This window comes from Eptatretus burgeri, chromosome 3, assembly GCF_056783735.1.
Source record: "Eptatretus burgeri isolate ZD-2024b chromosome 3, Ebu_testis_v1, whole genome shotgun sequence".
NCBI classification, from domain to species: Eukaryota; Metazoa; Chordata; class Myxini; order Myxiniformes; family Myxinidae; genus Eptatretus; species Eptatretus burgeri.
In genome coordinates, this window is record NC_140963.1 from 98,621,948 (window position 1) to 98,645,583 (window position 23,636).

A 23,636-nucleotide genomic window follows, 5' to 3' on the forward strand; every position below is an offset into this window, starting at 1 on the left:
ATTATACTTATCCACAATATCCTGAATAAAAGATGACCATTGTTGTGAACCGAGTTGTGTGAATTTTTTATATAGTCTCTCTTTTAAGGTATGATTAAAACTCTCAACAACAACTGCCTTCCCTTCATTAAAGGTACTGTATAATGTAATAGTTATTTTTTAGAAAATTCATAAATGTCTTGTTATAAAACTCTCTACCCTCATCAGTCCACAATTTTTTAGGTTTTCTCTTACTTTTATTAAATATCTGTTGAAAGGCTAACATAAGAGTATTACCTGTTTTGTTTTTTAATGGTACAACCCATGCGTATCTACTCCTCAAATCAATAACGGTTAAAGCATACTTGTACCCCTTATCATTATTGAGTTCAATCAAATCAGCAGACCAGATATAATCTACTTCCTTGGAATAAACTTTCCTTCTCTGAAACTTTGTGAATATTGGTTTATGTAATTCATCAGCTAATTGCTCTTCAGTCTTAATGACATCATTAGAACCTATAAGTTTTTTGAATTTCCAAGTCCAAGTTTCAATTTAGCACTGATCATCTTCTTCACAATGAACCGATCAACTTTTTCTCTCAAGGTTGGATTTTGTATCAGAGACAAATTATACAACATTTCTCTATCGGCTTCATGCTTTTCTTCCAACATTGTGGTATTCCCATAATCAATATCGTGTCTCATGCACACTTCATCAACTCTATTGATGGGTTTACTCCATGATTTAGGATTGTCTGCCTCATCTAATCTTTTATCCAAGTTTGTGCCTGGACCACAGAAAGAATACCCTGGAAGATGTAATTCCCCTGGTATTCCAGTAGTTGTAAATTTACTTCCTGATAAAAACTTTTGTATATCTCCTCCTCGTTTGTGTTTGGAGATAAATTGATTTTTTTTTGAACAACACACCGAACATATACCTTTTTTTTTCATGTCTTTCCAATTCTTTTTGAGCCTGGAGTTGAGCCTTCCTTTGGTTGGCAGTTTTCACCGCTGTTGAAATACCACCCGTCAATGCTCCAACCGCACTTAAACCAGCAAATAAAGGAATTAGAAATGGGAGAAATCCTCTACTAGTCTCTCTTATTGAATATTTTTTCAACATTGGTTTTGTCATTTTAATTTTAAGTGAGCCAGTGTCATTCAAGATTTTAACCTGTTCTCTTGTGAGCAAAACATCAATTCTAACTGCTCCTTTTCTCTGAATTGTATTAACGTTAATCGTACAAAGCTTTTGATTTTGAACACAAGATGATAGTTTATGAAGATTGATTTGATTAACATATACCCCAGTTGGTACTTTGCCACTCATTTATTTAACAAAAAATTATGTGAGACTAATCATCACACCATTATCTGTATTAATCTGTAATTCTGTTTCTTCCAAAAGCAAACAATATGTATCAACTTCTTCACTCTCTCCTCTTTCAATGTATAGGGAAGTATCCACTCGATTAGACTTTATAGTTTCCTTTTGAGCGCTCAGGTCAAACGCATAGATTGTATACAAACTTTTAAATGCTGTCATATCCAAAATAGGTTCTTTCTTTCCATTACTTTCACACACCTTTTGGTAAGACTTGTATGCTTAAACAAAATCATTTTTTTCCCGAATTAATTTCCAATCTATCTCGTGGATAAAATGTTCCATCTAGAGAAACGCGAAGTTGTTTCACCTTAGCATTATCACTCAATGCATTATTCTTATCAGTCGCAGTATCACCATCTGGCTTTTTAAAAATGATCCACAGATATCGTGGCTTTCCTTCCAGAACACCCAAATTCCACGTGTAAGTAGTTTGGTTGAGTTTAACGTGTTGACATCTTCTTTTGAGGTATGATACACTGAGTGGTTTCTTTGAGTTAAGTCTTCTATTCAACATCTCTTCTGTTTTAAGATTAGGAGTATATTCACTGATATACCAACTCATTTCCTCAATTACAAATTTATTCTGTTCACCAAAAGCACTACCAACACCAAAAAGCAATCTATTTTCATTATCATTCCTTTGTAGTTGAAATCTAATTTTAAGACCATACAGAACTTTATCATGATCACAAAATCCAAATATACCTTTAAGAGGAACTGCCACAGTAAAACTATTTTCTGCTTTTGTATCATCATTATACATTCCTTTCCTTTGAGTATATCCAGGGTCTGTGTTTGTTCCCGTTGACATATCAGGAATAAAACCTTCGGCAGACCCCTTTCCCATTCTATCACTGAATGTATAGAGTGTAAATTTCATCATTTCAGATACAGCAGACATAATCAACCGCTTCAACTTCTTGTGTTCCAATATACAAACGCACACTATCAAACATTTTCCAGAAGAAATCATTTACAAGTGTAGCGTTTGTGTTATTCCCAGCTTTGGTGAATTTAAATTTACACAACAAGAAACTTTCGGAGAGATTCAAATAGGTTTGTTGATTATTTATTTCAAAACTTTTTGTACCATTCGTATTCCAGTCTGTTCCAGTTATTGCATTTACCTTGAAGTAATCTTCTTTTTAGTGGAGTTTGAGATAATAATAGTATCATCCAAATCATAGATACTATCAATTGCTTCCATACTTGTATTTATTTAGGAAAAAAAGATGTTAAAACTTTTGAAACCCTGATCCAAGTATTCGAATTATTTTCTGTCGTTCTTGGGGGGACAACTGAGTTTTGCCTTTCTTAATTTCTTTTATTGCTTGTAATTTATGAGATTCCTTCTGGGCATCTTTTATGCTCTTTACAACACCTGCTACATTTCCCACAGCAGAAGCAGTTGAACCAATTAGATCTTTATGTTTAAGAATAGTTGAACCAATACCCATTAGAGTATCAATTATCCCATCACCTCTAAATTGATGTCCAACATCCCTTTGTCTCTTAGGTTTATAGTATCCTCTACCAAGATACATACCTTCACCCTTGTAGTATGGGGAAAGGAACATCCCATCCCCTGTAATTGTTTTATATTTTCCCAACTCGTGTTTCCTCACAATAACCATCGTATTTATTTATTGGAAAACTTCACATAGCTGAATTCTGATGGATATAACTTCTCCATTAAAAGAAATCATACGATTATCTTGGTCGGTTATCCTAAAATTTACTCTGTGTATGGTTTTTCCTGACACAGGGAGATAAACCAAATTTTTGGGTTCCATATTGAATTTATAACCAATTGGGGTTGAGTATGCGCTCAATGAAAATATTGCATTTGTTTTTTTTCCATCATTATAAGCACCATCAATCAAATCACAGTGAATTAACACCAAATTTATTCCTGAGGATATTTGAATGACATTATCACTGTAAAACGTCCCATTCGTTTCAATCTTTTTTGAGGAGAAACCCAATAACTCTCTAAATGAATTATCAATTGTGAAATCAACCTTGTAGTTTTTTAGGAGTATATTCTACTGTGGGAACTGTGGAAACATCTTTCATTTTTTCTTGGGAAGTTTTTAAAAGTGGTTTAAAAAATTTCTCTTGTTTTCTTTCAAATGCTTCTTCGCCCGTTAGTTTCTGTCTGCGTTTCTTCTTTATGTCTTCCTGCTGTTTTACAACTTTTGAAACCAACTCTTGATGTTCCTTTAATCTTCTTGCTCTTTCTTTTGCATCCATTTATTTATTGTAAAATATCATTTAATGAATTGTAAAGATCAACAGGGAAATTTTCCTTTTCTTCATCATTCAAGTAGATGTGTTCAAATAAATCCTTTTCTTTAAATATTTCATCAAATTCTTTATTAACATTAATGTGAGTTGTAATTTCTTCTTCACCAATACTTGCATCTCTGCTTTTCATACGTTTGCGTTGAGTTTCTTCATCAACATCAAAACCGAATGATAAAATCTTCACTCCGCTCAGATGTTTAATAATTTGTCTCGTTCCTTCTGGATTAGTTTCTAATATCCCAAGACCACCAGATTTTAGTTTCCTTAACTCACCCTTACAATGTGAATATTTTGTTGTACCAAGAGAAACCTCCTCAAATATTTGACCTTCATTCCTCAATCGCATATGTTCCTCCACTGAAATATAGTGATAATCTTCACCTTTTACTTCTCCAGGTCTTATTGCTCTAGTTGTTGTTGATACAATGCGTATCACGGGGTGTTTTTTAAGTAAATTTACAATATTCTCATTTGTACTACACAAGAACCTTGATTTATGAAAGTTTTTTCCAGAAGCAGATTTACCCACAAGATTTACAATAATAGTTGTCATTTATATATGTAATTGTTTATAAAACAAAAAATATATATTCCTTAATATCTCATCTTGTTTCACAACAATATATTTATATTTTTCAGTCGTGTGCTTCATGTAATCCTCAAATTTCTTTTTACTACATAATGTAGAACAATTATCTCTCCAAAAATTATTGATATCTATTGAATTTAACTTGAATAAAATAAAAGTATTAGCATTGTTTCTGATGGAACGACGAGGAAGTTGAAAGTACGATTGACTAAGATAAATACAATTGCAAGAAGAATGTCTCCCTCTTGTGTAGTAGCTGTCCATTACCGTTTGGTTTCTCTCATTAACACAATCATCAAAGATAACGAGGTTCTTTTTTGATTTTTCCAAATCTTGGGGAGACGGTATATCATCCGTATTATCACTAAGAATACAAGTTATAGGATTTGATTTCTTTTTACATCTCTGTGTATCACAAAATAGTTGAATTATATCTTCAATGTTATAATCATTTCGGTTTTTTTGACGTTTAAATAAACCGATTATATCTTCTTTTTGAAGACCAGCATTAAAACCTTGTGAGAGTAGTTGATACTCTGGTTGAAAACTCAACTTTGTGAAAATTATTAAATTATCATAATCTAAAAAGTTGGGAGTGAGGAGCATCTTTAAAAGTAAGCAGGTTTTTCCACATCCACTTGAACCAACTATGAGACATCTTAATGAATTTGGGAGATTTTTATGGTTGTTAAATTTTATCTTATTTTCCCAAATGGGTAAAAAATCATTCATTTATATATTTGGAAAACAGGTTATTTAATTTATTATTGGCTTTTTTAGAAACTCTATATTTTACCCTAAGTTCAGGTTTAATTTCAAGATAATCCATTATTTTATTTATATAATATCTTGTGTTGATATTTCCCTGAAAATTACATCCATGAATAACATATAACAACAATCCTTTGAACATTTCTCTTATACGTTCAGTTTCTTCCCATGTAAGGAAAGGTGTGTTATCACCCTCATACTTTACATTCATTTCTCTAATCAATCTTGTAAAGTAATTCATTTTTGGTGTAAATCTAAAAGAATTATTTTCCTTTTTATATTTTTTATTATCATTAATTAGAAGATAATCACAGAATATACATTGTTTATAGGCTTTTGACTCTGTGTTTAATCCCCGTCTTTCACACGCAGGACAATTCTCAAATTTGTCATATGGAGAATCAGGAAAGTCTAGCATATTTATAAAGTAAAACTTTACTTAAACTGAAATTCATCTATACTTTCAGTTGTATATTGACTCATATTTAATAATATTACCATCGATATCAATATACTTTTTTTCATTACCAGATTCAACAACAACATTTTTTATATTAAATGTAATTTTAAAATGATCATTAACTACTATTGAACGAAATGTCATTTCACCTGATATATTAACATCCTTTATTTCATCAGGATTTACATCTTTTGGGTTGTTGAAAAAAATACAAATTTCTCCTTGCATATTACAAATGGTCTTATCTTTTCTTTCTAAAGCTTCATCCATAAGGTTTTTGTTTTTTGATACTTTTTCTTGTTTCATTGCTTTTTCTAGTTTTGAATATATTACCAGAAGGAGAGGAGAAACTTTTGTTAGAGATACTTTAATTGATGTTCTACCAGGTATACTAAAAGCCCTTCCACTGGAGGAAATTGAAGAACTCATATTATTTACCATAATTGTTTTTATCCAATAGTTGTTATATTTATCTTTGTTCAATTTTACATCCTTGACATATTTCTCAGTATCTTTAACAAATGAAGAGATTGATTGAAACTTGTCTTTTGTGTCTTGAAACATTGTATTTATTAAGTGAAAAAGTTGGAGGATAAAATGGTTTTAAGCACAGATTCACCTGTAAAATAAACGAAATTTTCATCAAGAAAATTTTAGTTAAAGCAAAGATTTATTATATAAATATGGTGAATACAACATACTGCGATGTTTGTAATCACAAATATAAACATTATAGAAAACACCTCCAAACCAGCAAACACACATTTAATCTATTTCATAAAATATCTCCTCTTGAGTTGGAAAGAAAACATTGTGATATCTGTTCAAAGGATGTTTTGAAGAGAAGTTATAATAAACATCTTCAATCACAAAAACACAAGAAAAATGAGTTTAAAGTAAAGGGAGACTATTACATTGAAAACACTGATGGGGCATTTAAAGGGCATATAAAAATAAGGATTTTTCAATTTGGAGAACCCGGTCCATCATCAATAGCTGAATCAATTGAAATAGTGAAACCTGATGTTGAAAAAGTTATTAAAAAGACATTAAAAGAAATGAAAACTTTAAAGTTTTATATGGGAGTGAAAATGAATATGAAAAGACAAGATGAAGAACAAACTCCTTATATGAGAACAGATCTTCATTTTATAACATCATTTCAAGATTTTTTAAATAGTGGGGTTTATGAAGAACTATCAAAACAAGAGGAGGATGTTAATAATACAGTGGTAGGAAGTGGATTCAATATTAAAAAAATCATCTTTTTAGATATACACATTCTAAAATCAAACCCTCTTAAAGCTTCTTCTTATATTGAATTACCAAAAGAAATAAAACGAAAGAAGGCAGTTGTTAATATTAAGAACAATGATAATAAATGTTTTCTCTGGTCTGTTCTTGCTCACTTTCATACACCAAAATGTAATTCAGAAAGAGTAAAACAATATATGAAATATGAGAATACCTTGGACATTAAAGATTTTAAATTCCCAATGCCACTAACAGATATTCCTAAATTTGAGAAAAAGAATAATCTTTCTATTAATGTATATGGATTAACAGATACAAACAAAATTCAAATATTAAAAATTTCAAACAACTATAAAAATGAAGAAACACACATTGATCTTTTATATTTTAGTGTTGGAAATAATTCACATTACACATACATCAATAATTTATCAAGATTAATCTCTTCTCAGGTATTCAGAACAGCAAACAAAATATATCCTTGTAAGCGATGTCTTAATTCATTTCATACAAAAGAACGATTGGAACAACATTCAAAATATTGTAGTAATCATAAATCAGCTGTAATTACAATGCCTAAACCTGGTGAAAAGATTTCTTTTGAAGATTATAATAAATCTATCATGCACCCATTTGTGATATACGCTGATTTTGAGTGTATCCTTAAAAAGATAAATACTGCTTCTCCTAATCCAAAATAATCATATACAAATAAATATCAAAAACATATTCCTTGTGGTTTCTGTTATTATATCAAATCATCTGTTGGAGAAAAGTATAACAAACTTGAACATTATAGTGGAAAAAAAGCTTCACAAGAGTTTGTAAAACGATTAGAAAAGGATTGTATAAGACTCACTAAATTAATGAAAGAAACAAATGAACCGATGAAATTAACCAAAGAAGAAAAATTAGAATTTAGAAAGAACAATATCTGTCATATTTGTGAGGGGGAAATTAAGGAGTCTAAAGTTAGGGATCATTGTCATCTTACTGGTAAATATAGAGGTCCCGCTCATTCCTGTTGTAATCTTAATTATAAATTACCTTCTTTTATTCCAGTCTTTCTTCACAACAGCGCCAACTATGATACACATCTATTTATAAATGAACTTTCAAAAACACCAGGGAATATTTCTGCCATAACAAACACAAGTCAAAAGTATATTTCATTTACAAAAATGATATTCGCAAAACCTTTAACTCGTATTAGGTTTCTAGATTCTTACAAGTTTATGGGAACACCACTAGCCTACCTCGCATCAAATCTAAGCTCCACGGACTCTTTTCCAAATCTTAATTCATTCTTTCCAAAAGAGGAAATTCTCACTAAAGAGGAAATTCAGATTAAAGAGAGAATTCAAAGTAAAGAGGAAATTCAAATTAATGAGGAAATTAATGAAGAAATTCTAACTGACGATGAAATTCTAATTATAAAGAAAATTTGAACAATGAATGAAATTCTAACTAAAGAGGAAATTCAGATTAAAGATGAAATTCTGATTAAAGAAGGAATTCTCACGAGAGAGGAAATTCAAACAAGGAATGAAATTCAAAGTAAAGAGAAAATTCTTACAAGTAAGGGAATTTATCCTTATGATTATATGGATTCATTTATGAGATTTAAAGAAACACAACTTCCTTCAAAAGAAAGTTTCTATAATAATCTTTATGAAGAAGAGATAAGTGATAAGGAATATAAACACGCACAAGAAATATGGAAAATATTTAAGATAAAGAACCTTGGAGAATATCATGATTTATATCTAAAAACAGATGTTTTATTGTTAGCTGATGTTTGAAGCTTTTAGATCACTCTGTCATAATAAAAATTGTTATGGATTAGATCCTGCCCACTATTTCACAGCTCCTGGTTTAGCTTGGAGTGCAATGTTGAAAATGACAAAACAAGATATAGATTTAATCAGTGATGTTGATATGCTTTTGATGATTGAGAAGTCCAAGAGAGGTGGAATATCACAAGTATGTTCAAAAAGATATGCTAAAGCAAATAATAAATATCTTCCAAATTATGAGAGTGAAAAAGATAGTAATTATTTGATGTATTTTGATGCTAATAATTTGTATGGATGGGCAATGTCTCAATCTCTGCCTTATGGTAAATTAGAGTGGGTGGAAGAAAAGGATTATGAAAAGGCTTTGATGAATATTGTTATTTCTTCTCAAGAGGAATTGAATGACGAAGAAGAAGGTTATTATTTTGAAGTTGATTTGAGATACCCGAGTGATCTTCATAATAAGCATAAAGACCTTCCTTTTGCATGTGAGAAAGAAACCCCAAAGAAAGAATGGTTCAGTGATTATCATAAAAGTTTTAATACTAAAGGTAAATCAACAGAAAAGTTATTAACAACATTCTATGATAAAGAGGGATATGTTTTGCATCAGAGAAGCTTAAAACAGTTTTTGAGAGAAGGATTGAGAGTAGCTAAAATTCATAGAGTTTTAAAATTTAAACAAAGTCCTTGGGTGAAAAAGTATATTCAATTCAATACAGATATGAGAGCAAATACAAAAGTAAAATTTGAAGGGGACTTTTATAAATTAATGAATAATGCTGTATTTGGAAAGACTATGGAAAATGTTAGAAACAGGCAAAACATTAGATTCGCAACATCTTGGAAAGAAGCTTCGAGATTGATAAATAAACCAAGTTTTGAGAGAGAAGAGGTTTTTTCAGAGAACTTTTCTGCAATTCATATGAAAAATGAAAGTATTGTAATGGATAAACCAATTTATATTGGAACAGCAGTTCTTGATTTATCAGATATTGATGTATGATTATTTGTATAATGACTTAAAGAAAGAGTATGGTGAAAATGTTTCATTGTTGTATATGGACACTGATAGTTTTATCCTAGATATAAAAACTGATGATGTTTATAAAGATATGAAGAAAAATATTGGAGTGTATGATACAAGTAATTTCAGCAAGAAGAGTGAGTTATTTTCCAAAAAGAATGAAAAGGTTATTGGTAAGTTTAAGGATGAGTTGGGTGGAAAAGTAATGAGTGAGTTTATTGGATTGAGAGCAAAGGCATATGCTTATAAGTATGGTGATCAGATTGATAAGAGGTTAAAGGGAATAAAGAAATATGTAATAAAGAAATCAATAACTTTTAGAAATTATTATAATTGTTTGATGAATAAGAAAGAAGAATATAGGAAAATGAATACAATAAGAAGTTATAAACATAACATATATAGTGAAGAAGTAAATACAAAGGCATTAGGAGCCTTTGATGATAAGAGATTTATTTTAGATAATGGAATAGATTGTGTTCCATATGGATATTGTATGATAGAGTGAATAGAATAGATTGTGTTTTAACGATGGGAAGATGGGTTAGGGTTTTTTAAGGGCTACCGCCGCGTTTTTTTGCAATATATAAATGGTCAAACCAAGTATTAATCAAACGAAAGAGTGGAGAAAATCTGTCTTGGTATATAAATGGAAAACATAATGAATGTGAAAAATATCAAATAAGTCTTATTGAAAAAATAACTAAAACAAAGGTAAATAAAACAAATAAGCGAATCAATTTAAAAAGTAGTAAGTTAGAGGATGTAAAGAAAAAAATGAATATCCTTGAATGGACTGAAAACTTTGATGGTTATCAATTGAACAATGAAAAAACAATTTACTATAATCTCAAAATGATATGTGGCTCAGGAGGTGGTCAAACAAGAGCATTAAGAGAAGTTTATCATTTCGTAATGGCACAAAAGGGGTATCTTAAAAAATATAAAGATTCAAATGGTTTGTTTTTCAATATTTTAGATGGGGATTATTGTGCAAAGAAAATTAAACTATTGAAGGAATTTGAGAATGAACAAATCTTTATAGGTTCAATGAGTGAGCTAAACAATATGCATCGGTTATTTGATAAAGAGTGTCCCGAGGGTTCGACGTTTCAGATATTTCTTTCGAATCACCTTTAACAAATCACATTACCACTTTAGTACTTGAACAAATCTTTATCTTATTGCATGGATTATTTGAAGAAAAAAAAAGTGTCCCCAGGTTAAAAGGGGAGACAAATAAATATACCTTGGGATAAAAAGGGGGTTTATTTTTTAAGGGAAAAAAAAATAGGAATCGCTGAAAATCCCCCATTCATTTACATGGGGAAAAGTGAGCCAGAACCAGTATATTCACCCTACTTTTGTCGTTTTTATGTATTTTACTAGTGTGGATAGGTTCACTATGCTCGCCTCTTCATACGTCGTTGCAGAGATTGGCGTCACAGATTTGCTGTGTTGGCATGATTTAAAACAATCATAATACAAACATTTCTTTTCTCCAAATGTATTTGTAATATTGGTGATATATTTATTTGAAATTTCATTTGTGATACAAGAAGGTCCACATGGTCAAAGTGGTCAAGGCTCGAAGCTGTCTGAAGGGTGTAAGGGGTCTAAATATTGTTTTAAGATCTAAGGGGTCTTTTTAGGTCTCCAGGGTCTTAAGACATACAGTCACAGGTTCACAGTGAAAGGAACATTCCAATAGCACGTAGTTTATACAAGTTTTTGTGGTGTGCAACCAACGTTCAAACAGTACATGATTAACAGGCATAAATAACAGGGCTTCCCAGACGGTTTCACCACCTCATGGACTGTGCTTTTCATTTTTATATAGATGTGTGTGTACATTTGCATGTGTGCATGTATATAAACTGTTATGTATTACCACAATAGCACTGATGTGTTTTGTTGGTTATTGGTCATTGATTCTCATCTCCATATCCAGGATTTGGAAAGTGGAACGGAGCCCTCCCAGGTCTCAAAGTATCCACCCTCGTGCGTGTGTGTTTGCGTTATTGGTTATCTCCATATGCGGGTTTCAGAAGGTGGAACGGAGTCTTCCCAGATATCAAAGTATTCATCTCCATTTTGGTAAGGGCAGTCACAAATCATGGACCAAGGTGTGAAGTTTTGTTCTCAAAGTTTTGATCCGAGGGCTCTTTTGAAGATAATCACTGAGCTCCGGATAGCTTCCAACTGTAGATTGTTTGCAGTAATATTCCCAGGGATGGATTTTAAGATTTGTGCAAGGTTCTTCTTCATCATTCTCATTGCTCCAATGATCACTGGTACAATTTTGGATCTGTTCAACTTCGAGAACCTTTTCACTTCATTTTTGAGATCTTGGTATTTGGTCATTTTCTTGATTGCTGCATTGTTTAGGCCATAATCGCTGGGTAATGAAACGTGTGTGTGTGTGTGTGTGTGTGTGTGTGTGTGTGTGTGTGTGTGTGTGTGTGTGTGTGTGTGTGTGTGTGTGTGTGTGTGTGTGTGTGTGTGTGTGTGTGTGTGTGTGTATAGTTGCTGTCGTCTGCCATCTCCACGTGTGGGTGGGTTTCAGGAGGTGAAACTTCGACCTATCAGGTCTCAAAAAGTATTCACTTCCAGGTGTTTGTGTGTGTCATTGATTGGTATCTACATATGTGGGTTTCAGAAAGTGGAATGGAGTCCAAGAGTGGGCTCAAAGTAGCCACCTTTATTTTGGTAAGGGGTCATGATTCATGGACCATGCTGTGAAGTTTTCTGTTCTCAAAGTTTTGTGTCGAGGGCTTTCTTCTGGATCGTTACTGAGTCCTGGACAGTTTCCAACTGTCGTTTGTTTGTGGTAATATTCCCAGGGATGGTTTATAATATCTCTGTGAGGTTCTTTGTCATCATTCCCATCACTCCAACTCTCACTGGTACAACTTTGGCATTCTTCAGATTCCAGGATCTTTTTACTTCGTTCTTGAGGTCTTGGTGTTTGGTCATTTTCTTGATTTCTGCATCGTTTAGTCCAAAATCACTGGTATCAACACCTCACTTTGCAATTCCTCCTTCTCATTTTTTTGTACCTAAATATGATATCTGGTTGCAAAGCTTTGTTCACGCTTGAAGGGACCATTAGGTCGTACGTAAGCGGTACTTCACACTCTGGCGTTGTGTGTACAGCTGTTCTGACAGGAGTATTTTTTGTGTTGGGTCAGGAAGCATAACATATTCTCTTTGCCACCTCCATATCTCTATCTCTATCTCTCTCTCTCTCCTCACCCTCCAAAAAAAAATTAAAATGCAGCACTCTCCTCCCACACCGCTGTTGTGTCTATGTCTGTGTCGCAGTGTATAGCAATGTTTGGTTAGGCATTGCTTTCCCTAGCTTCCCCTCCCTCCTCTCTACCTCCCCTCCCACAATAACAATTATTATTGCTCGTTATAATAATAGTCAATGAAAGAAAACACCCACCTCTCCATCGACCTTTTCACATGGCTCAATCAAATGGCTTTGCTCTCGTGCAGATTTCTCCAAATGTTTATGCTTTCGTTTCTTTTTCCCTTGTCTTGTCTCGGCCTGGAGGTGGTAACACACACGATGAGGGATTAAACGAGAGGCCAAATTAGTAATTGCAAAATTATTCTCACTTCAAACAGGTTTATTTTTTAAGGATAAGACAAAGCATGTTTATCTCTTTCAACAAGCCAAGTGTTGGTTTAACGGTTAAAGTGGCTGGCTTAAGATTCTCGGGTCTTGAGTTCATGCTCCTGTCAGACTGTTGAATTAACACCAGGTGGATCGACTCAGCTCCTCATCCTTCCGAGGTTGGCAAAATGAGTACCAGCTAGCTGATTACATCCAGACTTGCTACATCAGATCAGCATGACCCCAATTAGTGTATATGAGTGTTATTTTTTTAATATCTCTGGTGCTTTTGGAGGGGAGAAGGGGAAGGGGATGCAAATTCTCTCTGTAAATGTGTATCGTGTAGTGCCTCTTCTAGGTGGGGAGGGTATTACAAGTTTCCACAATTTATAGTACAGTATTCATGTCCCCACGCTTTCCAGTGCAGTGAGGTGTTTTGAATTATAAGCAGTAGGTATGTTGTTGCTTCATGTATGTAACCCTGGTTTTTTTTTGGGGGGGGGGGGGTTGCTGATACAGCACCGTCAGTTTTCTAAACACCACCGAAATAAAGGTATGCACCAGAAGAACAAGATTGCCCATAGGGCAGGTAGTCTGCTAGTTACTGTAAATGGAAGAACAAATTGAATGAAGCTGTAATAAAAAGAATTCACAAGCATAATAGTCGTCATCTAGAGATTCTGTTTATAACTATATTTAATAAAATCATGGCTGCAAAGCAAATAATGAAGCTAAAACATATTCACCTCATTCTCGGAGTCAGAAGAACTGTTAGAAGAATGAGAACTTGCATATGAGGAGGAGGAGGAGGAGGATGAAGAACGCTTGAACAAAACAGCAAAGTACTCTTCATTAGCTTCTTGTACAGTTCAGCTTGTGAGTGAAACTGCAAGCTCAATTTTGCTTCAATATTATCGATGGCAAATTAAAACAAGCAGCACAACAGGAAACTCCACACAAATCCAACAGCAGTCGTTACCCTCGATGAAGGAGAAGGTATTGCATTTTTGGGTCTGTTTGGTCCTTGGTGAAAAAAAAATTTGCCAAGTATGTTTGGCTGTAGCGTTTGTCAGATGATTTTTGGCCACAGTTTTCAAGCAATCGTTTTGAAATTCTTGGTTTGTGTGGGTGACCGGTCAAGGACGGCAACGCTAAATTTCGGTGGGTATCCGAATCCAGATCCGGGTATTTTCTAAGTGATTCTTTACCATTGAGAGAAAGGGCCAAAAACGATAGAGCACGATATTCTCAAAAGGTTATGGATGGATTCACACGGAACTTGGTGGACAGGTTGGGAGTGCCACGAGGAAGAATTGATTCAATTATGGTGAAGATCCGAATGTAGATCTGGATACAAGAATTATTTAATTTTTATCCGATTCTTCACCATTGAGAGATGGGGCTAAAAACGATATTGCATTATATCTCAAAAAGTTGAGGATGAAACTTGGACAGGTTGGGTGAGTGAAAATGACGAATTGATTCGATTGTGGTGAAGATCTGAATCCTCAAAAGGTTATGGATGGATTCACACGGAACTTGGTTGACAGGTTGGGAGTGCCACGAGGAAGAATTGATTCAATTATGGTGAAGATCCGAATGTAGATCTAGATACAAGAATTATTTAATTTTTATCCGATTCTTCACCATTGAGAGATGGGGCTAAAAACGATATTGCGTAATATCTCAAAAAGTTGAGGATGAAACTTGGACAGGTTGGGTGTGTGAAAATGACGAATTGATTAGATTGTGGTGAAGATCTGAATCCGGATCAGAGAATTTTTCAGGTGATTATTCACCATTAAGAAATAGCGTCAAAAATGATGTATAGCATGTTATCTATAAAGCCATGGACGATTTGTGACAAAACGAGGCGGAAGAGTTTGTTAGGTGACAAGAACAAGCTGATTCGACCTTGGTTAAGATCCGGAATCAGATCCGACGCATCAGTGGCATAAAAGAGGCAAATTATTTCACCTGGCGGAGGTATATTCTCTCTGGAGTGCCATTGTTTCACCAAGTTGTCACTCCGAGTGATTGTTTGTTTGTCCACACAGAACTTTCGTGTTTTTCTCCGCAACCGCTTGTCGGATTGAGAATAAATTTTGACCATTGGTGTGACTACTCATGTCGAATGTTTTAATGATAATTATGTCATAGGTCACGTGGTATGACAGCCATGTTGGAAAAATGGAAAAACTTTGGACCTCTGTATGCCTGAAACAGCACCAAGGAAAAAATTGAAACTTGTCACATAGCAAGTCCTCCTAATGGGGGGAATGAGTTTGATTTTTTTTTTTTACTTTATGGAGCTTTACAATCAAAAAAGGTAAGTGAGGGGGGGGGGGGGGTGGGAAGGGTAAGCATTGCTTTGTGGAAAAAAAGTGCGACACACCAACTGCCAGCCAACCCACCCCATTACGAGGAAACCATCATGCCCAAAAACCTGACATTATAAAGTGAAAACGACCACAGTTTCCTTTTCCATGAATACACACATAAAAGGAAAAGTGATGTTATGGCTCACCTGCTAAAAAAAATAATGGAGGCTCAGCTGGTAAAACAAGTCAAAAACAACTAACTCAGCCCAGGCAAAAATGTTTGTTTCCTATTGGCAAGAAATATTTCACAAGTATTAAACTATTAAACCACTTAATCCACTTTTTCTAACTCAAAAATATGTTGTTGCATGAGTTTTATGAATCTTCAGATGGTAAAATCTTAACCTAAACTTTCAGTGTGACACACACACACACACACACACACACACACACACACCCACACACACACACACACACACACACACACACACACACACACACACACACACACACACACACACACACACACACACACACACACACACACACACACTTCAAAAGAAGAAAAACCATAGCACAGCTCAACACTTTAAGCATATGCACCATAATGATTTGGACTCTCACCCTCTTTTTCTGGTCTTTGGACTTCTTCTGAAGGGGGAAAAAAAGCGTGAATATAACTTCAGCAACAAAATACAATTTTAATATTTTAAGCCCAAATAACCTGCCATTAAGACTCCCCTCCCCACCCCCCCCCCCAAAAAAAACGAATGAAAGCACTCACCTTCTTCCCCAACTTCTTTTCCCGATTTTTATCAAGCTCCTTTTTCCACTTCTGCAACACAAAACCCCATTTTTTGCACAACATCCATCTTATCATATATGCAAAATAAAATTACGAGAGAAGAAGCTATCCTTACGTATGAGATAATTCCCCACAAATTTGGCATTTTATTACCTCCACCACGGAGGGTGGACGGAGGTTATGTTTTCACCTGTCTGTTTGTGTGTTTTATTTGTCTGTCTGTCTAAGCAGGAGATCTCAAAAAGTTATGGACGGATTCGGACGAAACTTGGTGGCCAGGTTGGGTGTGCAGTCAGGAAGAATTGGTTGGATTTTGGTGAAGATCGGATCTGGATACAAGTTTTTGTTTGTTTTTTTGTGAAAAGCGATTCTTCACGATTGAGAGATGGAACCAAAAATGATAAATAGCATGGTATTTCAAAAATTGTGGATGGATTATGACAAAACTAGGTGGATGAGTTGGGTAAGTGACAATAACAAGCCGATTAGATTTTGGTATCAGACCAATCAGTGGGATAGAAAACAATCTGTTCAGCCTGGCGGAGGTATACGCTCCACTGAATGCCATTCTAATTATGACCCACTTCATATATTGTTGTGTGGCCGGGTCTCGGTGGTGAGCACGACCGCTCGAGGGAGCAGTAGAGTCGGCTCCAGCGAACACCCGGAATTTATAGGTCGTCACCCCGGATAATTCTGGAGCCGACGGGTCCCTTATCGGACCGAAGATTGCCAATAGGTCGACCACGTGGGATAGGGTCAATTGCCAATTTCAATATACATAAATACCCATGCAGTCTAACTACCGGAGAACCACACCCTCGGCCGACTGTCTGATCCGAGTCGCAGGTAACGGCTCGGATCCGGCGTAACCGAGCGGAGTTACCAGAGCCGCGCCGGACCAAATAAACAATTTGCTGCTTCGCTATTTCCCAACACGCACCATGCTAAAGCCAATGAAAGAAACACAGAAACGAGCTGGTACATTCAACAAAAAGGGGGGTATTTATAAACAATAATCTGGGAGGGGAACACACAGAGCAGGGTTATCCGACTATGAAAATGTAATGTACAAGGAACACAGGCACTAAACAGTTTCTACTTATCAGACGGGGCCCACGGACACAAACAAACACACACAAATACCCAGAAAATGGACCTCAGTGGGTCTTCAATCAGTAGAGCCGGGCCGGGGTGCCTGTCCCACCTCGTGACACAGACCCAAACCTCCACAGTGGGTCTCGAACCCACGACCTTGGCGTTGCCAGCACCAACACTGCAGACCGCTATCGCCACGATCTCTGCCTCTCCATGCTCGTCCCGACAACCACTCTCCCCTCTTTTGGAGGGAGCCATTCTTCTCCTGGCCACTCGCCTCCTGATTGGTCGGACCCATTGCGCGATTCCCTCACCATCTCCCATTGGACAGGCCCACGGTAGGCGGGGCAACTCCCACCCTTCTGGGTGGAGTCCCGATCGGAGGTGTTTGTAGCTCCGCCTACCTCCTCACCTCCGACCACGTGCGTAATGGCGATGTTGCTGAGCAGGAGACGGGGCGGGTGAGACGCCCGCTCCTTGCCGATTGGCCAAAGAGGGACGCCATGCCCATGTTAAACTCCGCCCACACACGCGGTCACTCGCCGGCGAGCACGCGAGCAGAGTGTTGTTGTTGTGAAAGCGAAGATGGGCGTTTTTGTAAGTGATGAACTATAAAATAACTCCGCAGCGAACGTACAATTAATTCCCATTAGACTAGGGACGGGACTCTAACTAGAAACACGTACTTACCGATATAACTGATCTATAGGACCTGGCTGTTGTGTGCAGTAAGCCTCCAAATTCGTAACACTACCCCCTCACCTTTTTATAGACTCGTCCCGAGTCGTCAAATTTGCGTGTGACCAGCATGTGTAAGTTTTTCCCTTGTACATTTTACCTATGGATCCCTGAGTGCGACATTTGCATACATGTCCCCAAAAATAAATAACCTAGTGCGCTGCGTAACTATCAGACTCATACAGACGACTACGTACGACTTAACTAAAATTGCTGGCACTAAGACAGACACACAGGTGGGTTAAACTTATTTACAATCTTAACTAATATTTACACTAACTATGGCCCAGGACGTGTCATCTGTGGGGGAAAAAAAAGGCGCGGCAAAGTTAACAGTTTGTGTGGGTGAGTGCACAGCAGCTGAAGGTCAGTCGTCCCCAGGGCCTGCTCAAAAGGTCCCCCTTGTGCGTTCCTTTCAGTGACCCTTCTTCTTTGTTCCTTTCATACCCCAGCTGCTGGAGGCAACTCACCCTAACACGGCAGGCCATGCGCCGTCCCACAGGCCATTTGAAGTGGCCTTTCTGCAAGAAGAGGTGGCCAGGCTGCTCAATGCAGTCCCTGGCTCCTTTGAATGTATGGATGCAAAAACAAATGAATGCACGGGCTGCTCAAATGTGGTCCCCGTGTACGGCTGCCTGCAGGGCAGTCTTGGCAAATGCTTGCTGGATGGTCCTGGTACACATGGATGGGTGGTGAACACAGGGGCAATGCAAAAAGGGTAGCAGGCATGGGGTCATGGCAGAGGCAGGCAGACAAGGCATGGCAAGGCAAATGCGGACTAGGCAGATGCAGCACGAAAACAGGTCGGCATATGAAGTTGGCCGGCCTCTCGTATGGTCTGTGAGGTTCTGTGGAGGGAGTGCGGTGGTGCCGGCCAATCCGAAGGTGGGCTCGGACCTAACCTACCATCTCCCCCCAACCTATCGCCTTTGCCTGTCTTTGTCCACACCCACTCCCTTAGTTTGCAACAATGAACCAACAAAATTTATCCCCTTTATATTTTATTTTTTCTTTACAATTGCTTGTCCCTAACATTCCTATCGTCCTTGTCCAGCTAACCTATCCTGTCAACCGAGCCAACTCCCAACCCCTAAGTTCCTTTTTTTGGAGAGGACTAAGGGGGAGACTAGCATCCTGTCTCCAGGCCCAATGAAGCCCCAGAAAAGCCTCCTACGTAATTCAGCCATCTTACCAAGGTGGGTCCAGCGGCCTACGGAGAGCGAAGGGATGGATGGTGCGAAGGGGTCCACGTTTCCTATCTACCCAATCCTTTATTAATCTATGAACTATCCCAGGGGCTTTTCAAAACTCCTGTCACTTAAAACTATTGGTTCAAGAAACCATGATTCCCGTCGCCCGTGTTGGTGTCCCATTATAAATTTGGGCCTCGCCCTCAAATTTTCACTTGTGCTTTTGCACAATTTCGTGGCTGGGCAGCGTGGCTCACATGGCAGGGATTCCCCCTCTGCCAAATATCAAACTACGGCACCCCCGGGCCCTGAGGCTGTCTCCGAGCCTACCTGCTCCCTATGAACGCGGATGGTTGCCCTTCCCAGCATTTCCCCCCTCCGATGCCCACGTGGCATTTTTGGCGCTACGGGTCCCTTCCGCGGGTCGCCAGTGCCCAGTACACTATCCTGGTCCCTTGGCCTACTCTGGCCGACTTCTCCGTGCCCGGAGTGCCCTCTATTCAATACTCACCTTTCCACAGCCACGCTCCCAGCCGGTCCATGGACTCCTGCACCCCTCCAAATGGGTTTCGTGCCTTCATACACCACCAACACAGAACGACCTCCTTTTGGTAAATTTAACTAACATTACACTGACCCTGGGGTCACTTGGGTGGGATTCACTCCTCCCCCCACTCATTCATTTGCACCATGCATTCCACATTCGCTCCATTCACACTTGGGCCCGCTGTCCCACGTTCACTCATCATACATCATTCTTTCACACCAACACTCCAACACTTCCATTCTGCTAACTAAATTCCCCTAACAAACTCGTGCCCCTCGTCATCCCTTATCTTAATGCATGTTCCATTTAACTCTATCGCTAAGCTACGTCCCCACTACACATTCCATGTCTGTCCATGTCTCCCAAAATCCATTTCCCATTCTAAATCTGAACTAAATTCCCACTAACTAATCCACGGGCCCCATTGAAGACGGCTCATGGCCCCATGAGGCGGTCTATCTAAGCTAAACCCATCCCGCTAACTATTGCTCCGATGCCCAAACACCGGGCTGTGTACTTGGAGCGAGGCATTCTTTTTTCTTGCACCGCCAATGCAGTGGTCCACAGCTTGCCCGTTCGTCCCTCCCATCTGGCGATACGTGCAGCCTTGTCAGCGCCGTGCGCATAACAATCAGCACTCGCTTTAGAGGGGTCCGCCATGCGAGCCACCGCGCACCGCTCGCACACCGAACCTGCGCGGTTTCCCGTGGAAGCTAGCCTGAGCGCATCGTCTCGGGAACCTGCTCCGCGCGTTCCACGAACAGAACATGCGGCACGCAGCACGTGGAGCTTCACACACACGCTCGCATCGGACCCGTCCGTTCCAAATTCATCCCGTAGTCGCCATTTTAGCCGTCCATGCGACGGTCTCTTCCAAAATGCGGGACGTTCACGCGCCGGCTTGAGTCACGCTCGCCCAGGCCGCTCCGAAAACGAGGAATGGACCTTGGACGCAACGTTGCGTGGAGCCGGCGAGATTTCCAAAATAAACCCGTCCACCATCTGGGTCGGTCCCCGTACCATTCCCATGCACGCCGTGACACTCGCATTCTGCACACCTTTTGACACACATTGACACACTCATAGCACTCATTCACTTTACCACACACACACTGGGACATTTACATCGGGGATTCGTGTTAACCCAAGGGGTCCCGGGATCTCTACCCCCTCTCCACCCCCAAACTCTGCACGGACCCGTTTGCATCACTCACCCGCTCGACCTCGCGCGGCTTGATCAGACTTACCTGGTTGCGATCCGCTTCGAGGGAGCCCACCATCTCCCTCTGTTCCTGAAGGAGACTATCTTGATGCTCGCACCAGGTCCCGATACCTTTTACCAGCTCAATCCCATTGTCCCTCACCAACTCTATGTGTGTGTGTGCTCGTCTATAGTTTCATTCAATTCGTCCCCCTCTTTTGATTTCTGCATCTCCGTCAGCTCGTTTATTATTTCCGTTAATTCCAGGCTTTTCGTCACTTTTATTTCCTTCGTCTCCGTCGCCTCTTTTAATTTTTCCGTCGTCCTCTTGTATCTCACCCTACACGTTTCCCCAATTATTGTCGTTACGTCTCTCATCATCCCGAGCTCACCCGTCTCCATCGCGGGCCGCAAAATTTGCACTCCCTCTGGTCGGTTCGGTCGCTCCGCCACGTGGTGCCGCCATTATGCACTTCATCCCGTCCAAGCTCGCCCTCATTGCCTCTTTCCCCGTCTGCAGGCCCAACCCCATGCACTGCCTCTCGCCCTGCTGTGTTCGCATATCTCCCCTCATCTCATCCATCCGTTGTGCATTTGCGTCCATTTTGCTCTCCAAATCCTGCTTCATATCATCCATCGCTCACGCATTTTCCTCCATCATTCCCCTTAGCATTTCCCCCAAATGGTTCATGTCAAATGACCCTGACGAAGCCGATTCGCTTCGGTCGGTCATGGTTTCGCAGGGGATCGGGGGGGGGGGGGAAATTTGATGGAGGGAGCACTCTTGCGCCACCACCCCCACCGCACCCATTACAACTTCTAGGTCCGATCGTGGGGAAAGTTCCTGCATGAGGAACTCCTCTAACACTACACTACTACCCACCTGTTCCAGCCCATCTTGGTTCACCATGTTGCGTTCCGGGAATAATTTGAACTGCTCGTAATTTGGGGGACACGGGGGGGGGGGGTTTGGTCCCGACACCCCTGATCCAAATCCCGTGAATTTCTCTACGGAGGCGGAGGGGTTCGAAACCCGTTCCTGACACCAATTGTTGTGATTGGTGTCCTGCACATTTTTTTTATGGAGGTGGAGGGGTTCGTACCCCACTCCTGACAACCAATTGTTGTGGGGCCGGGTCACGGTGGTGAGCACGACTACTAGAGGGAGCAGTAGAGTCGGAATTTAGGTCGTACCTTTCAGATAAATCCGAAAGGTCACGGGTCCCTGTTCGGACCGAAGATCGCCAATAGGTCGACCACGTGGGATAGGGTCAATTGCCAATTTCAATATACCTAAATACCCACGCAGTCTAACTACCGGGGAACCACATCCACCGCCGACTCTGTCCGATCCGAGTCGCAGGTAACGGCTCGGATCCGGCGTAACCAAGCGAAGTTACCAGAGCCGTGCCAGACCAAATGAACAATTTGCTGCTTCGCTATTTCCCAACACGCACCATGCAAAGCCAATGAAAGAAACACAGAAACGAGCTGGTACATTCAACAAAAAGGGGGGTATTTCTTTATAACAATAATCGGGGAAGGGAACACACAGAGCAGAGTTATCCGAATATGAAAATGTAATGTACAAGGAACACAGGCACGAAACAGTTTTTACTTATCAGACAGGGCCCACGGACACAAACAAACACACAGACACACACAAATACCCAGAAAATGGACCTCAGTGGGTCTTCAATCAGTAGAGCCGGGCCGGGGTACCTGTCCCACCTCGTGCGATCACACCGACCCAAACCTCCACGGTGGGTCTCAAACCCACGACCTTGGCATTGCCAGCACCAAGACTGCAGACCGCAATCGCCACTATCTCCGCCTCTCCACGCTCGTCCCGACAACCACTCTCCCCTCTTTTGGAGGGAGCCATTCTTCTCCTAGCCACTCGCCTCCTGATTGGTCGGACCCATTGCGCGATTGCCTCGCAGTCTCTGATTGGACAGGCCCACGGTAGGAGGGGCAACTCCCACCCTTCTGGGTGGAGTCCCGATCAGAGGCGTTTGTAGCTCCACCTACCTCCTCACCTCCGACCATGTGCGTAATGGCGATGGTACTGAGCGGGAGACGGGGCGGGTGAGACGCCCGCTCCTTGCTGATTGGCCAAAGAGGGATGCCATGCCCATGTTAAACTCCACCCACGCATGCGCTCGCTCGCCAGCGAGCACATGAAGAATGCCGCGAGCGGTGTTGTTGTTGTCAAAGCGGAGACGGGCGTTGTTGTAAGCGATGTAAAAATCCTAACTATAAAATAACTCCGCAGCGCACGTACAATTAATTCCTATTAGACTAGGGACGGGACCCTAACTACAAACACGTACTTACCGATATAACTGATCGATAGGACCTGGCTGTTGTGTGCACAGTCAGCTTCCAAATTCGTAACAACATAACCAACTCACACCGGAAATGACATGGATTAAATATTTAAAAAGATAATCTGTGCCCCTCCCCTCCACACACCTGAACCCCAGGGACAATTAATTTTACCACCAAAAAAACTCCCCGCGTACACCTCAACTGTTT

At 39.4% G+C, this 23,636-nt stretch overlaps 1 protein-coding gene across 5 annotated transcripts in view; it reads right to left on the minus strand.

Moving 5' to 3' along the window:
- Positions 1-23,636, minus strand: part of LOC147030517 (uncharacterized) — a 68,924-nt gene that overhangs the window by 14,512 nt on the left and 30,776 nt on the right. For 3 of the 5 annotated variants that reach the window (XR_015056427.1, XM_085874649.1, XM_085874647.1), the window contains exons 4-7: positions 16,304-16,354; positions 16,144-16,170; positions 13,945-14,022; positions 13,025-13,129 (exon numbers count right to left, since the gene is read on the minus strand). Coding sequence is in view for 4 of the 5 variants with exons in the window: in XM_085874649.1 (XP_085730775.1) it covers positions 13,025-13,129; positions 13,945-14,022; positions 16,144-16,170; positions 16,304-16,354 (261 nt within the window). In the remaining variant the exon portion in view is untranslated. The remainder of the gene's footprint in view (positions 1-13,024; positions 13,130-13,944; positions 14,023-16,143; positions 16,171-16,303; positions 16,355-23,636) is intronic. The other 2 variants (XM_085874650.1, XM_085874648.1) reach the window with 1 other exon arrangement.